At 38.2% G+C, this 15,627-nt stretch overlaps 1 protein-coding gene across 6 annotated transcripts; it reads right to left on the reverse strand.

Moving 5' to 3' along the window:
• Positions 1-2,147: 2,147 nt before the first annotated feature.
• Positions 2,148-14,468, reverse strand: LOC104119147 (uncharacterized). Of its 6 annotated transcripts, XM_018778609.3 has the most exons (5): positions 14,312-14,468; positions 10,868-11,062; positions 9,925-10,018; positions 8,013-8,083; positions 2,148-2,412 (listed from the first exon to the last, which is right to left on the reverse strand). In XM_018778609.3, exons 1-5 carry the CDS (start codon positions 14,416-14,418, stop codon positions 2,337-2,339), a joined length of 543 nt encoding a protein of 180 aa, XP_018634125.1. In that variant the 5' UTR covers positions 14,419-14,468; the 3' UTR covers positions 2,148-2,336. The 6 variants fall into 6 exon arrangements, 3 of the variants coding, with proteins under 3 accessions (XP_018634125.1, XP_018634123.1, XP_018634124.1); XR_011411941.1 differs by lacking the exon at positions 8,013-8,083 and having other exon boundaries at positions 9,925-9,994; XR_011411942.1 differs by lacking the exon at positions 8,013-8,083.
• Positions 14,469-15,627: the final 1,159 nt, after the last annotated feature.

A 15,627-nucleotide genomic window follows, 5' to 3' on the forward strand; every position in this document is an offset into this window, starting at 1 on the left:
ATATTGGGTATTGACTTGGTTCAGGATGCTTTGGAAAAGGTTAAGTTGATTCAGAATCAACTTCATATAACCCAATCTAGACAGAAGAGTTATGCGGATCGGAAGGTTCACGATATTGTATTCATGGTTGGAGAGCGGGTCTTGCTCCGGGTTTCGCCCATGAAGGGTGTTACATGGTTTGGGAAGAAGGGCGTTGAGCCCTAGGTATATCAAACCTTTTGAGATTCTTGAGAGGATTGGTGAGGTGGCCCACAAGCTTGCACTGCCACCTAGTCTAGCTGCAGTTCATCCAGTATTCCATGTTTCTATGCTCCGGAAGTATCACCGTGATCTGTCCCATGTGTTAGATTTCTGCTCAGCCCAATTGGACAAGGATTTATCTTATGTTGAAGATCTAGTGGGTACCGTTGTGGTGTACTCATGCTACGCTTCTGTACATCTTTTTGTGCAGATCTAGGTACCTCTTACCAGCCCATGCACCAGTGAGTCGAGTTCGGATTTGGAGACTTTAAGGTATACTTGCCGGCGTTCGCAGGCCTCGGAGTCACCCTCTATCTAGTTCTATTTCATTTTCCCTTTTTTATAGATACTGTTGTATAGGGACCCTCTATCTAGTTCTATTTCATTTTCCCTTTTTTATAGATACTGTTGTATAGGGATACTTGTGACTGGATACCACCGGATTTTAGGGAGTTTGTTTCTGTTGAGTGGCAAAATTCTTTTATGATAGTTGTTGAGTTATTTGAGAGTTTTATCATTATCTCAGTTATATTCTACATGTATGTTAGGCTTACCTAGTCTTAGAGACTAGGTGCCATCACGGCATCCTACGGAGGAAAATTGGGGTCATGACAAGAAGCAACCATCTCAAACAAAATATACAGACTTAGCCCCTTGTTCACCATGGCCATAATCGCACCAAGCTTTCTCAAAGCATATGGCTATCCTACAACAAAATCCATACTATACGCAACATTCTCACTCTGATTTAACCTTTTTCTGAAGCGAACTACTCAACCTCTGTTGCTCATACTCGACCTACTAGCAATTCAACCACCGCAAGACACCTTCCACCATGTCCTTCCTCATCCTTCGCTACCAAAATACTGCCTCAAATCATAGTCCATCTATGTAGCACCCAAACTAATAAATTGCTACCAACTCTAAGCCTCCTTAAAGATCATCTTCCTCGAGCCATCAACACTAAAGACACAAATCCGACCCTGCAGTCTCAATACACCATCATCTCTGATAACTGCTTCTTAGGTACCATTTCGTGACACCGTGCCCCAAAGACAAACAAACGAAGAGCATCACACTGACGAGACTTAATGCGTTCAAGCAAGGACGACGACACCACATCACAAATGAGAATTCCATCAAGTTCAAAAATATCCGATCTCGCTACTCCGTCAACCAAAGACTGAACATCCATAGTCCAATTGCCTCTCCTCCGCTGGATAAAATACCGAGTCTCTAAACCATGAACCAAATAATCCTCCTCTCAAGTCATTCATTGCCGCAACACATAATTAAGCATCCTACCATTTACACCAGCATTGCGCAGTAACAACACATGAACATCGCACTACGCCTGCATAGCCTCGAAGCCGTAGGCAACACTAACACTGGGCTGAAACGAAAGAACACCCCTCCACAAGGCGACGATAATAGTCCGCCCAAATACACAAGAAAAAACATCCTGCACCACTTCTGCAGCACCACAACAACTCTTCGATGCCCAATTGATAACAAGTACTCAACATTGTATAAGAATAAGTAGGAAGGAAATGAAGACATAAGCTTCAATGGAATCAAATCGCATGATGAGGAATCAAGAAGGAAAGATCTCCTAACAGCCCTATAGCCTCTCGAAGATAAGTACAGATGTCTCTGTACCGATCCGCAAGACTTTACTATACTTTCTCATGACTCGTGAGAGCTAAGTGAACCTAGAGTTCCGATACCAAGTTGTCACGACCCAAAACTAACTATAGGTCGTGATGGCGCTCAACGTCGTTGTTAGGAAAGCCAACGGTGAACCATATAAATAATTACTCATTTTATTACTTTTGAAATCATAAGTTTTATTAAATAAAGAATTTAATGCATTTAAAATCAGGGATACATACAATATTAGTAAGATATAAAATAAAATAAAATGATAATATTAATTCAAAACCATTAACATCAACTAGAATATCTCAAAACCTAGTGTCACAAGTACATGCACATCTACTATGAAGTACAATCATAATACAACATCTGTCTGAAATGTACAATAGACAGAATATCATAAGTAAACATGATGGAGACTCCGTGTTCTATGGATCATATCATGGGATGAAGCTCACCCCCAAAGTCCCCTCAATAGTTGTGCCTTTGTGCCCAAATGACCAATCAGAGATATACCTGCACAATAAGTGCATAAGTGTAGCATGAGTTCGTAAATCAATACGTACCCAGTAAGTATCTAGCCTAACCCCGGAGAAGTAGTGACAAAGGGTCGACATCGATACTTACTAGTGGTCCAATAAATCAATATAACAAATTATAAATAGATATGAAACACAACAGTAATAATGAGGTAAGAACTGTAACTAACATAATCCTCCAACCTGATGACAGAATGGCACCGGCAGAATTGAAGGAACTAAAGGAAAAATTGAAGGATTTGTTAAAGAAGGGTTTCATCCGGCTGAGTGTGTCACCTTGGGGTGCACCGGTCTTCTTTGTAAGGAAGAAAAATGGGTCACTAAGAATGTGTATCGACTATCGACAGCTCAACAAGGTCACAATCAAGAATAAGTACCCACTACCAAGGATAAATGACTTGTTTAACCAGTTGCAGGGTACTAAGTATTTTTCCAAAATTGATTTAAGATCCAGGTATCACCAATTGAAGATCATGGAGCAAGATATTCCGAAAAGATATTTCAGGACCTGATATGGGCACTTCAAATTTCTGGTAATGTCCTTTGGGCTAACAAATACCCCGGCAGCTTTCATGGATCTTATGAATCGAGTCTTCAAGCCTTTTCTTGACTCCTTTGTGATAGTGTTCATTGACAATATTCTTGTATATTCACAAAGTTGAGAGGACCATGTCGATCATCTTAGGGCAATTCTGCAGACTCTATATCAGCACAAGTTGTATGCAAAATTTTTGAAGTGTGAATTTTGCCATGAATCCGTCACATTCTTAGGTCATGTCATCTCCAGAGAAGGAATTAAGGTTGATTCTCAAAAGATCGTAGCTGTGAAAAATTGGCCGAGGCCTACAACGTCAATAGAGATTCGCAGTTTCTTAGGCTTAACTGGATATTACAGGAAATTCGTGGAGGGGTTCTCTACTCTTGCCTCTCCATTAACTAAACTGACGCAAAAGGATGTTAAATTCCAATGGTCAGATGTTTGCGAAAAGTGCTTCCAAGAGTTGAAATCAAGATTGACTACGGCACTGGTGTTTACAATACCAGAGGTACGAATGGGTTTGTAGTATATTGTGATGCTTCCAGAATCAGACTTGGGTGTGTATTGATGCAACATGGCAAGGTGATTGCTTATGCTTCTAGGCAACTCAAAAATCATAAGAAGAACTATCCCACACATGACTTAGAACTTTTGGCGGTGGTTTTTGCATTGAATATTTGGCATCATTATTTGTTTGGGGTTCATGTGGATATATTCACGGACCATAAGAGCCTTCAATATATCTTCAAGCAGAAGAAATTGAATCTAAGGTAGAGAAGGTGCCTTGAGTTACTCAAGGACTATGACATTGATATCCTATATCATCCAGAAAAGGCTAATGTTGTGGCGGATGCTCTTAGCCAAAACTCCATGGGTAGTTTGGCTCACTTGGAGGTACATCAAAGGCCATTGGCCAAGGAAGTTCATCGGTTGACTAGTTTGGGAGTTCGTCTTGAGGACTCTAGTGAATGAGGGGTGATTGTGCAAAATAGGGCTGAATCATCGCTTGTTGTGGAAGTCAAGGATAAGCAATACAACTACCCATCGTTGGTATAGTTAAAGGAGAGGATTCATAAATATAGGACCACGGCTTTTTCTCTTAGCATGGATGATGGTACATTAAGGTACCAAGGGCGATTATGTGTTCCAAATGTAGATAGTCTTCGGGAAAGAATCATAGTCGAGGCTCACAGTTCTAGGTATTCCATTACCAGGCTCTACAAAGATGTATCATGATATTAAGGAAGTTTAATGGTGGAATGATACGAAGAGGAATGTAGCAGACTTTGTGGCAAGATGTCCAAATTGTCAGCAAGTGAAGGCCGAACACCAAAGGCCTGGTGGGTTGGCACAGAACGTAGAAATTCCATGGTGGAAGTGAGAGATGATCAATATGGACTTTGTGGAAGGACTACCTTGCACTCCTTATAAGTTTGACTCGATTTGGGTGATAGTGGATCGACTCACGAAATCAGCACACTTCTTACCGGTTAAGGCTACCGACACAGCGGAATAATATGCTCAGTTGTATATCAAGGAAATAGTTAGGTTGCATGGCACTCCAGTTTCTATCATTTCTGATAGGGGGCACAGTTCACAGCTAAAGTTTGGAAGAAATTTCAACAAGGATTGGGTACTCAGGTGAATCTTAGTACAACCTTTCATCCATAGACCAATGGGCAGGCAGAGCGGACTATTTAGACGCTCGAGGATATGTTGCACGCTTGTATACTTGACTTCAAGTGTAGCTAGGATGATCATTTGCCGCTCATAGAATTTGCCTACAACAACAGTTATCATGCTAGCATTCAGATGGCGTCGTTCGAGGCTCTATATGGTAGGAGATGTAGATCTCACATTGGGTGGTTCGAGATTGGGGAAGTAGAGTTATTGGGCCAGACCCCGTGCATCAGGCTATAGAGAAGGTTAAGATCATTAAGGAATGGTTGAAAACTGCCCAGAGTCGACAGAAGTCCTATTCGGATGTACGCCGCAAGGATTTGGAGTTCAAAGAGGATGATTGGGTATTCTTGAAGGTTTTCCCCATGAAGGGTATAATGCGGTTTGGCGAGAAAGGGAAGTTTAGTCCGAGGTATGTCGGGCCGTACAGAATCATTCATAGGATTGGTCAGGTGGCTTACAGGCTTGAGCTACCTCCAGAAATGTCTTTAGTGCACCCGATTTTTCATGTATCTATGTTGAAGAAGGTAGTTGGATACTCGACACTCATTGTTCCGGTTTAGACTATTGAGGTTAATGAGGAATTGACCAATGAAGAAATTCTAGTTGCCATTATTGATAGGCAAGTCCGAAAGCTGAGAAATAAAGAGATTTCCTCCATGAAAGTGCTATGGCAAAACCAAAAGGTTGGGAAGGCTACTTGGGAGGCCGAGGAAGAAATGAAGAAGAAGTACCCTCATTTATTTGAATAGCTATGTAATCGTATCTATGAAGTTGTTCCCTATGAATTTTGTATCACTTGTACAGTTTATGCTAAGGGTGTTCCTTTCTGGTAATATATTGCTTATGAGGCCACGGTTAGTGTTGTTTTCATGTTATGTTGTGTCGTTGGATTATGTATACGTTGTTAGGATTAGTTTCTGGGATTCTCTAATAGGTGGAGGCCCAGTTGTAGGGGAGACTCTAGCGAAAGTTTCGGAAATTTAGGGAGTTAGTCAAAATATGGAACTACTAGTGTGTGAAGTAACAGTTGGGTCACATTGGATGCTAATGGCAGATTTTGACCCTCATTCGAGGACGAATGATCCTAAGCGGGGGGAGGATGTAATTTCCCATAAAATTTCACCAAAAACCCAGTTTTTCATGGTGCCGAGGTAAGCTAATGTGTTTGAGGATTGTAGAAATTCTTGCGGTGAGCTTGCGAGCCTCGGTACGGACTTTTTGGGTCGTACAGTATATCAAGGAGTTGAAGGAAACCATTTGCAGAACATGGCATTTCTGCGATCCACTATGCGATCGCATAACCATTTTGTGGGCCGTAGATCAACCGCAGAGTGAAGCAGAGAAATGAGCCAATTTTTAGAGGTTGTTTTGCGGTTAGATATGCAATCGCATAAGCGTTTCGCGGGCCGCACATTCCGTCGCATAACCAACATGAGAAATTTTGGAAGGAGGTTCTGCAGTCCATTATGTGACCGCATAATTGGTATGCGGACCGCAGACCTGTCGCACACCTGCACAGATATGCTCAATTCCGGAGGGCCATTCTGCGGTCCATTTTGCAGACCGCAAAAGTGTTATGCGGTTGCATATATGCGACCGCAGATCTGCATCAGGGCTTTATTTTTCTAACTTTATAACCCGGCCCTATTTCGTTTTATCTCGCCATAGGGGTCATTTTTGAGGGATTATCTGATATTTTAGAGAGAGGAGAGGGCTATTCTAGAGAGAGAAAGGGAAGGATTCAAGGATTTCAAAACTCAACTTGGATCAAGCCTTGGAATTTCATCAAGAGGAACTTGCTAGGGTTTTCAAAAGGTGAGAATTTCTTCCCCCAATTCTCCAATTTTTGATTTTGGGTTGGTTATGGGTGATGAGTGTAGACATATCACATGCATGAGCTAATAGGTATTGTAGGGAAGTTGTTGGACAACCTTGGGTGGTTTTTGTTGTTGAATTGGTTGAGGAAAGGTTGGGTTGTCATTGTAGCAGCCCTTGCCATACGAATTCCTCTAATCATGCTTGTAATTCTCCCCTCTCCTATAGATTGGCATCATTAGGAGTGTCGGGACATTATTGTTACACCATGGAAAGCTCTTTCGAGGTATGAGGCTAAACTCTTCTTCTAGTATCGAAATTACCGTATTCTTACAAAACTCCATCGTGTGTAGTTCGAACTTGAAACACCATTGAGGTGGGATGTTCAAGCTAGTAAATTGATCCCCAAATTGTATAGCGTGTCAAAACCCTTGTGTGTTAATTATTCTCTATTTTGATTTAATTATGTTATACCTCTTTGGGAAGAAAGTTTTGTACTAAAACTTATGAACTTATATTTGTTAAGGCCAAAGGTCTCAAACGGTTTGATTTGAAAGGAAATCATTTGTACAAACTATTATCGTTTTGAGAATCCAAATTGTGGTACTATGAATACACCTTCAGCAGCACACATTGGGGGTGAGGCGGCGGGGCCGCTTTGTGTAGAGACTGTGGTATTGTGAATAAACCTCCACACGCACACATTGGGGTAAGGCGACGGGGCCGCTTTGTGTAGAGGTTGTTATAGAGGATCCCCCAACTTGAAATTTATAAATGTTATTGAAAGTTTTAAAATGAATTTGCTATGGCTTCAACGGTTATCTAAGCTCTTTTATTGTGTCCATGATTCATCACATTTATGTTGTACTTTCAAATCCTTGAAGGGTGTTTGGTTTTTCATACTAGTACTATTCGACATGTACTAACGTCTCTTTTGCCGGGGCCGCTGCATCTTTAATGGATGCAGGTGGTTCAACAATAGGTGGCTTTGATCAATGATAGCGATGCACCCTCTTCCCAGCTGACTTGGTGAGCCCCACTTCATTTCGGGGTCGTATATCTTTTGTTCCTTGTTATGTTGAGCCTGATCCGAAATAGCGTGTACACTACCGAGGATCGACCGATGCATAGATGCATATCAATATACTGCTGAGGCTTTCGGTCTGATCCACAGAAAAGGAAGAAACTTATCGAACAACGGGTCACGTGTTTGAAATACAAGAACAAGAACATAAAATAAGCATAATTATTACCAATAGTCGGATATCCCGCCAAACAACTCAATGTTTCAAGATTCTACCTAGCATGATCTATAATCAAAATACATTTACATGTTTGGGTAATTAAACTAACAAGTTGAGTTCAGGTAATACAAATATCGCACGATATAGTCCTAAGTCTACCCAGACATAAACATGCTTTTAGCTACGTACGGACTCTCGTCACATCGTGCGTACGTAGCCCCCACAACAAGTAGCATATAACAAATACATCACTTATGGGGTAACTTCCCTCCTCACAAGGTTAGACATGAGACTTACCTCGCTCGAAAGTTCCGTAACAGGCTCCAACGCCTCTCTAATACCTCAAACTGATGTCCATCAACCCGAAACTAGACAAACAACATGCAAACTAATAACAATATACTCCAATACTCATGATTAATCACTCTATAATAATTTTCAACTCCACTCGAAAAGTCAACAAGTTCAATCCTCGGGCCCATGTGCCCGAATTCTGAAAATTTTCGAAGTTAAAAATTATCCATAACACCACGAACTCAAATATATAATTTATTCCTAATTCCATATCCAATTTCGTGGTAAAAATCCAAAATTTCAATTTCTAGGTTTTCTTCAAAAACTTCATAATTTTTACAAATTTTCATGTTTAAATCCATATATAACTCATGTATTTGGCTCACAATGTATAGAAATTCACTTACCACATGATAGATGAAGAAATGGGACTTCAAAATCGCCCCAAGCTCGACTCCCATGAAAGAATTGAGATAAAATGAACCAAAACCCGTTTTTGCAAACTTATACACTGCCCACTCGACCCTTCTTCGCGAATGCGGCAAGTCCCTCGCATTCGCGAAGCACAACCAGCTTCTACTCCCCAATTCCTCTACGCAAACGCGAGAAAGGACATGCGAACGCGAAGCTTTACCAAAGCCTTCCCATCGCGAACACGGCCGCACATTCGCGAACGCGATAGCCAAGTCCCCCATCAGGCCCAGCTACTTCATCGCGAACGCGATCTTGGAATCGCGAACGCGAAGTATTGCCGTCCAAACCTTCGCGAACGCGGGTCTACAGTGGCGAACGCGAAACATAGAATCCTTGCAGCCAAAAATCCTTCTTCCCGAACGCGTGAATCTCTTCGCGTTCGCTAAGAACAACACCAGACACCAGCACTAGCAGTTGCAAAACAAGGAAAAATAGTCTAAAACTACCCCAAAATACACCCGAGGCCCCCGGGACCCCGTCCAATCTTACCAACCAGTCCCAATACCTTATTCAAACTTATCCAAAGGCTTGAAATTCTATGATTAACATCAAAATCACGAATCAACGATCAAGATCCTTCTTTTACTTTCCAATATTCAAACTTTGACGAACGCGTCCGAATCACACATAAACATTCTGGAATTATGCCAAATTTTACATACAAGTCATAATTCACAATACGAACCTATTTCAAGGTTCGAAATCCCAAACGGACATCGATAACACCAAAGTCCACTTCAAATCAAACTTAGGAAATTCTAAAACCTTTATAATGCCAACTTTCCACATTATGCGTCGAAACGCTCCCGGACCTTCTGATACTCAACCCGGATATATGCCCAAGTCCAAAATCAACGAACCTATTGGAATCTTTAAATCCCGATTCCGATGTCGTTTATTCAAAAATTCAAACCTTGGTCAACTCTTCCAACTTAAAGCTTCTGAATTGATAATTATCGTTCCAAATCAACGCCGAACTTCCCAAAAATTGAAACCGACCACACGTGTAGGCCATAATACATAAAGTGAAGCTACTCAAGGCCTCAAACCGCCGAACGATGCGCTAGAGCTCAAACTGACTGGTCGGATCATTACAAAAGGCGTGCAACGAAGCCTCAGTATATGCAAAATAGAGTGTAAAAGAGCATATAGTATTTTTGTATTTTAGTTTATAGGCACATATAAGATAAATAAGATATCATACTCATCCTTCAAGTATGAGAAGACTGATTCATTCAACAATTTTCTCAACCACATAAGGAACAAAAGTGACCGACATATCAAATTTTCTAGGTGCAAAGCCTTAGCAAACCACAACAGATGCAACTGAGAAACAGAATATGAGAAGAAAGCTCACAAGAAAGCAATTATGCAAACAGAAAAATTCACTAAAGTGTAAAGATAAGAACCATAAGAGCAAGGACAGCAATACACTACTTACTTCCAATGAATCTATGGTTCTCAAATCAGGATATCCTTTTGGAATCGTGCTAGCTCTTTCCCGTTCAAAGCTGGGTAGACAAATTAAAACGTGTCTCCAATAGAGGAATGAAATTATAAGGAATCAATACAGCTAAACAAACAGAGTAAAAATGAAATAACATTCAAAATCCAATTTTTTTTGCGCTCTTCTATAACCAAGGAAATGATAATGGCTCTAAAAAATTTATTTGACGAATTCAATTATTCACGTTCCTTCACCACTAATACAAACTATTTAGCCCTCACAGGCTAACCAAATAGGGAAAGGAGGAAAATGGAAAAACAAAAAAAGAATTGATGTGTTTTATGAGCCTGCTAAAAAATAAATGTAATCGTCAAACAAAACGTTTCAGCTCCGCTTGTGACGGATACGTCAAGCGTTAAGTTTCAAGACTTTGAGAACAGTTATGGACTTTTGTACATTCAGCAGCTTATCAATGTGAACAAAAAATAAATAGCTCTATCTATATCACAATTTTATCGAAAATCAGGTGGTAACTCTACATGCAGATGTTACTTTAAGTTTCTAAGTCTCACTCACAAAGACCAAGTGTGAAAAACAAACAATTAAAGAGCTTATCGCAAACTTAATATTGAAATTTCTCTTCTTTTTGAGAAAAAGACACAAGGCATGGATGGTTTAGTTCAATTCGTACTGTCTAATTGAAAGCAAAGGCAGTTGTTAGTATTTCTTCATAGGTTTCCCCCCAACTATTCCACAGTCAAAAAGTTATACCGAAAACAATAGTAGAAATCTTGAAAAAAGCCTAATTCATTCAAGAATTGCCTCAAACACCTAAAGAACAAAGCCGATGGACACATTAAACTTTCTGTGTAGCAAAGCCCTAGCATGCCATCAAAGATTAAATAGAGAAACACAGGATAAGAAAAAGAAAACTCACAAGAAACAACGATCCAAACGGAAAAATTTACGAAAGTGCAACGATAAAATTAGGAAGCGCAAGAAGCGAAAAGGTGGAAACTGGCAGACAGTGGAGCTTTTCTGACATTGGTGATACTGAATTTGGAACAACTTGGGTGTTAACCTTTTGATATAGAGAACCTGCATCAGCCAAGTTTCTGTAAAACCTGTTTTCCTGGTACCGATAAGAACAAGAAGAGTGAGAAGAGAGAAGGCTAAGAAAAATTTGTAGAGCGATGATTGCCATGTTTCACAAATTAGTCCATATAATCCAAGTAAAGCCAATAAAAAGAAATTAAACGGAAAGACAATATTACCCTCGAAATGCCAGGCAGACATGTCGTCGAGCTATGTGCTAAGTCCCTCTTATTAGATAGTAGGAGGAGCTTGGGGTCGTAGGGTTATTTTGGAAAAATCGTAATTATTTTGTGCTTTACTATATTATACTAAGTGCTACTCAGTGTGTACTTTTTCATTTGTGGCTCCCACCTGAACTTTCTTTTCATATGCAATTGTCACATATGACTCTTACGTGGGCTCCAAGCTTGGGGTCGTAGGGTTATTTTGGAAAAATTGTAATTATTGTGTGCTTTACTATGTTGTACTAAGTGCTACACAGTGTGCACATTTTCATTTGTGGCTCCCACCTGAACTTTCTTTTTCATATGCAATTGTCATATATGACTCTTACGTGGGCTCCACTAGCAGCCTTTTAATGCTATCCTAACCTGTGAGCCCCAATTGTACAATCAATTTTGTTTGTAAAAGTTATAATGGCAGCAGATTTCTGTAATACATCTTAAATAATACTATTAAGTGGACGTTTGGACATAAGAAATGTAAAATTTCGAAAAATTAAAAAATAATTAAGTAAAAATAATATTTAAAAATTAAAGTTGTGTTTGGATATGAATACAATTTGGAATTATTTTTGAATTTTTGTGAGTGATTTGTAGTGAAATATTTGAAAAATAGTTTTTTGAAATTTTTTAAATTTTCAAAAAAATTTGAAATTCAACTTCAAGTGAAATTTAAAATTTTTATGGACAACACTGATTTTAAAAAAAATAAAATAGTTTCGAAAAAGAGTGAAAATTTTCTTATGGCCAAACGGACTAAGTGTTTGGTTTTATCATAAGGAAAAGCTAATATCTTTTGTTCTTCAACGTAAATTTAGATAATATCAAGTAATATTTAAATCTCAAATACTGGAACAATCAAAATAGTCAGAAGTGTTTCAACGGCATCTTTGTTTTCCTTTTGCAGGTGGTGTTTTCCTTTATCTATTTTATTTCAATTTCGCAAAGACCATATGGAATTATATCTAACCGATTAGTTTCAATTTGTAATGAACTACTTTAATTTTCCCTTTGCTACTTTCAATAAAATCCGTCCATTAGCCAAACAAAGAAGTAGTATACTATAACTAACACGCAAATGTAAAGAGTATTATAAAAATGTAAATAACCAAAAATGTTACATTGAGTTGATGAATCTAATATAAAACAAAAAGGTAACTACAACTAATAGGTTGACATAATAATGTAAAAGAAAATTTGTTTGATATAGAATAAATATGCCAGGTCCAACAATTTAAAGATACAAACAACATATAATATAATGATTATTTAAGAAGAAGAAGAAGAAAAGTAAAACAAAACGTTTTTAGAACATGTTTTTCTTCTCTAAGTATCTCATTTTTTTAAGGTTTAACCTTTTGGATTTATGGTTAGAATTTACGAGAATCAGAACTTTAATTAAATAAGGTAGAACTAAAGCTCATTTTTAAAGAATGTTTTCTTTATTATTTGAAAGTTTAGCCTTTTGAGGTACGGTCATTTAACTTCTTTTGACAGTGCCTCCCTTTTGTAATATCTCATTCTGTTTGAAATTTAGAGTATGAAAAAATCAAAGCAGAGAACTGATGACAAAATTAATCATTATTAGGCACTCTTTGTTAGTTGTTTTGCATATTTATTTATAAAAGATCAATAAATCTATTTGGTTTACATGTTTAAACCATCACATTTGCTGCTCATTTTTTGTGTGGCGATATTGGAAAAATAGCAATTCTTTTCAACTATCTATTTCGTGGTTCTGGAACATCAAACCATGTCCGTAAAAAAATTTGCTAATATTTGAAACAAGTTTATAGTCAATATATTTATGTTTTATTCATTTATTTGAAAAAAACACACGAAATGAAACTTTTCCTATTCAAATTGTTGAAATACTTTTTCCATTACTTTTTTAGTTCAGAGAAAATAATTTCAAAATAGAACAATAAGTTCCCAATAATTGATTAGCATGTGGGACAACTACATTGATAAACTATTGTAGTCTTTATAATTCAAACATAATAGTAATTTTTACATGATAGCATGTAAAGTATCAGCATGTAACTTTTAAATTTAAATGGATACTACTATTTATATCATGGTGATTGATGGTTATTTATATGTTGAGTTGCTACTGTAAAGTTTTGTCTAATTGAAAGCAAAATAAAAAGGAGAACTTATGACACATTAGGTAGACTAGAGTTGTATGTATCACGGTTAACAAAGTTGTGGCAAAAGACACTCTAAAAGAATATTTTTCAATTACCAAAACAATACAATCTTCATAATTTGTAACAAATGAGAGAGCTAAGGTCAATCTTGGAAAAACAAGTCAAAATACCCTGGAAATGAGAATGTATAAGAATGTACTTTTCATATTTTCAAGCCTTGCAACAAATTTAATATAAAGTGGTTAACTAATATCAAAAGACAAGGTGGGTTGCTCTGATGGTAAGCACCCTCCACTTCCAACCAAGAGATTGTGAGTTCGAGTCACCCCAAGAGCAAAGTGAGGAGTTCTTGGAGGGAAGGATGCCGAGGGTCATTTGAAAACAGCTTCTCTACCCCAGGGTAAGGGTAAGGTCTGCGTACACACTACCCTTCCCAAACCCCACTAGTAAAATTATACTGGGTTGTTGTTGTTGTTGTTGTAACTAATTAAAAGACAAATAAAAATAGACACAAGCTCATAATGTTAATACATCGGCCACTTACATGCTAAAAGTTCACAATATGCGGCCCAACCTTTGGGCCTGGACTCAGCCCAGGCACACCCTAACTAATATAGAAAGTCTCCGAAGATAGGGCCTTGGGGGGAGGGGGGAGGGGGGTCGAGTCTTTCGAAGACAAGTCTTCTAGAAAAGGATCTTTATACAAAGCCAAAGAAATATACACATTAATCAGTATACATTCTTAGTAACACTTCTAAACTTAGTACTGAGGGTAGATATACTTTAAGCTAGAAGCCGATGAAATAGGAAGAAAGCCATTGAAAAAAAGTATTTAGGAGAAGATTGAAAGAGAGAGGAGGATGGATTGAAAAGTAATGGAAGAAGATTAAAGCAAAAATTAAGGTAAAAGTTTACCTGAAATTTCGATACCCAAGCTGAGGAGCAATACAGGAGAAGAGATGATGGAGCAGAGGAAACCAAATGCAAAACAATGAAAACAATGAGAAATGTATATGGGTCATCGCTTAATGTAGGTTCTTATCTCAAAACCAGCCAACTCAGCAATTTAGGGCACGTGTGGCTGTACAAAAGCTCCTCGTAATATTTTAGAACACAAAAGCTAAGCAAAAAGACCTAAAGGCCCCTATATCTGCAAGCAGACATGACGACGGAGAGCTGCTAAACTATTTGACGATACGACGTCGGAATGGAGAGATATTTGCGTTTTAGCAAGACTGCGCAAGCAGCTCCCTTTGAGACCCACACGGTCGGTTGAGGATTATCTTGATATATAAAGTTGTAGCCTTCGTCTCTAAGCCTCATTTCAACCCAAATCAGACCTAAAAACTCTCTCTAGACCTCCTAAACACATCCTTAGGGTTTTGAATCAATTCCATCATCCGCAACTCAAAATCAAGAAGCGAACACATCAACGCGATCCTTACGACATATGTAAGACTTTGCTATCCCCCTTGTCTCCTTATAACTCGTGTTTTGGAAAGAGATTCATCGCTAAGAAAGCTTGTCACCTCTATATTTTAGTTATACAAGTATAAGTAAGGGTGTGGATAAAAGGTAACAAGGTTTGGAAGCAAGAACACAAGAGGTATGTACGGTTTTTGTTTCATTTTCGGCATAATTTAGTTTAGCTATGTTCTAGTCTTTCTTCTTGATATTTTAAGAGTTGTTCAACGAAAATTTCAGAATGTATTGTATCCTTGTATATATTCAATTCCATATGTGAAGTATGCAAGAAACTAGTTTAGGTTGGAACTTCAAAACACAACAAAAATAAAAAGGGCAAATCGCCAATTTGGCCTATGCCTTCCAGACTTCCGTTTGTTTCGTTCCTTTGATGTTTATGTACACCTAACCCCCATATGATCCTAATAGTATCATTTAAGATTATATAAGTTTAATTATCATGTACTGACGGTTAGATTGTTCCTAAATCATATTTAGACTTTTATGTCACAAGTTAGCTACTATGAGCCGACATTATGTTATAATTTCATTTTGTCGATCGTTTGACACTATTTTGGATAATAGGATATCCTTTAGTTTGATTTTATTATCTTGTCCGGGTATCCATGCCCGTGTATATTATGGTGCTTGCTATTTTTTTGGGGATCATCCAGTTTTAGGAAAAACTCTGCCGAAATTTTTTAAAATTCGAAGAGTTGGATAAATTTTGAGTTCTTTGGTTCTAAATTAATTCTAGAGGGATCCTA

This window comes from Nicotiana tomentosiformis, chromosome 11 (assembly GCF_000390325.3).
Source record: "Nicotiana tomentosiformis chromosome 11, ASM39032v3, whole genome shotgun sequence".
Classification (NCBI taxonomy): Eukaryota; Viridiplantae; Streptophyta; class Magnoliopsida; order Solanales; family Solanaceae; genus Nicotiana; species Nicotiana tomentosiformis.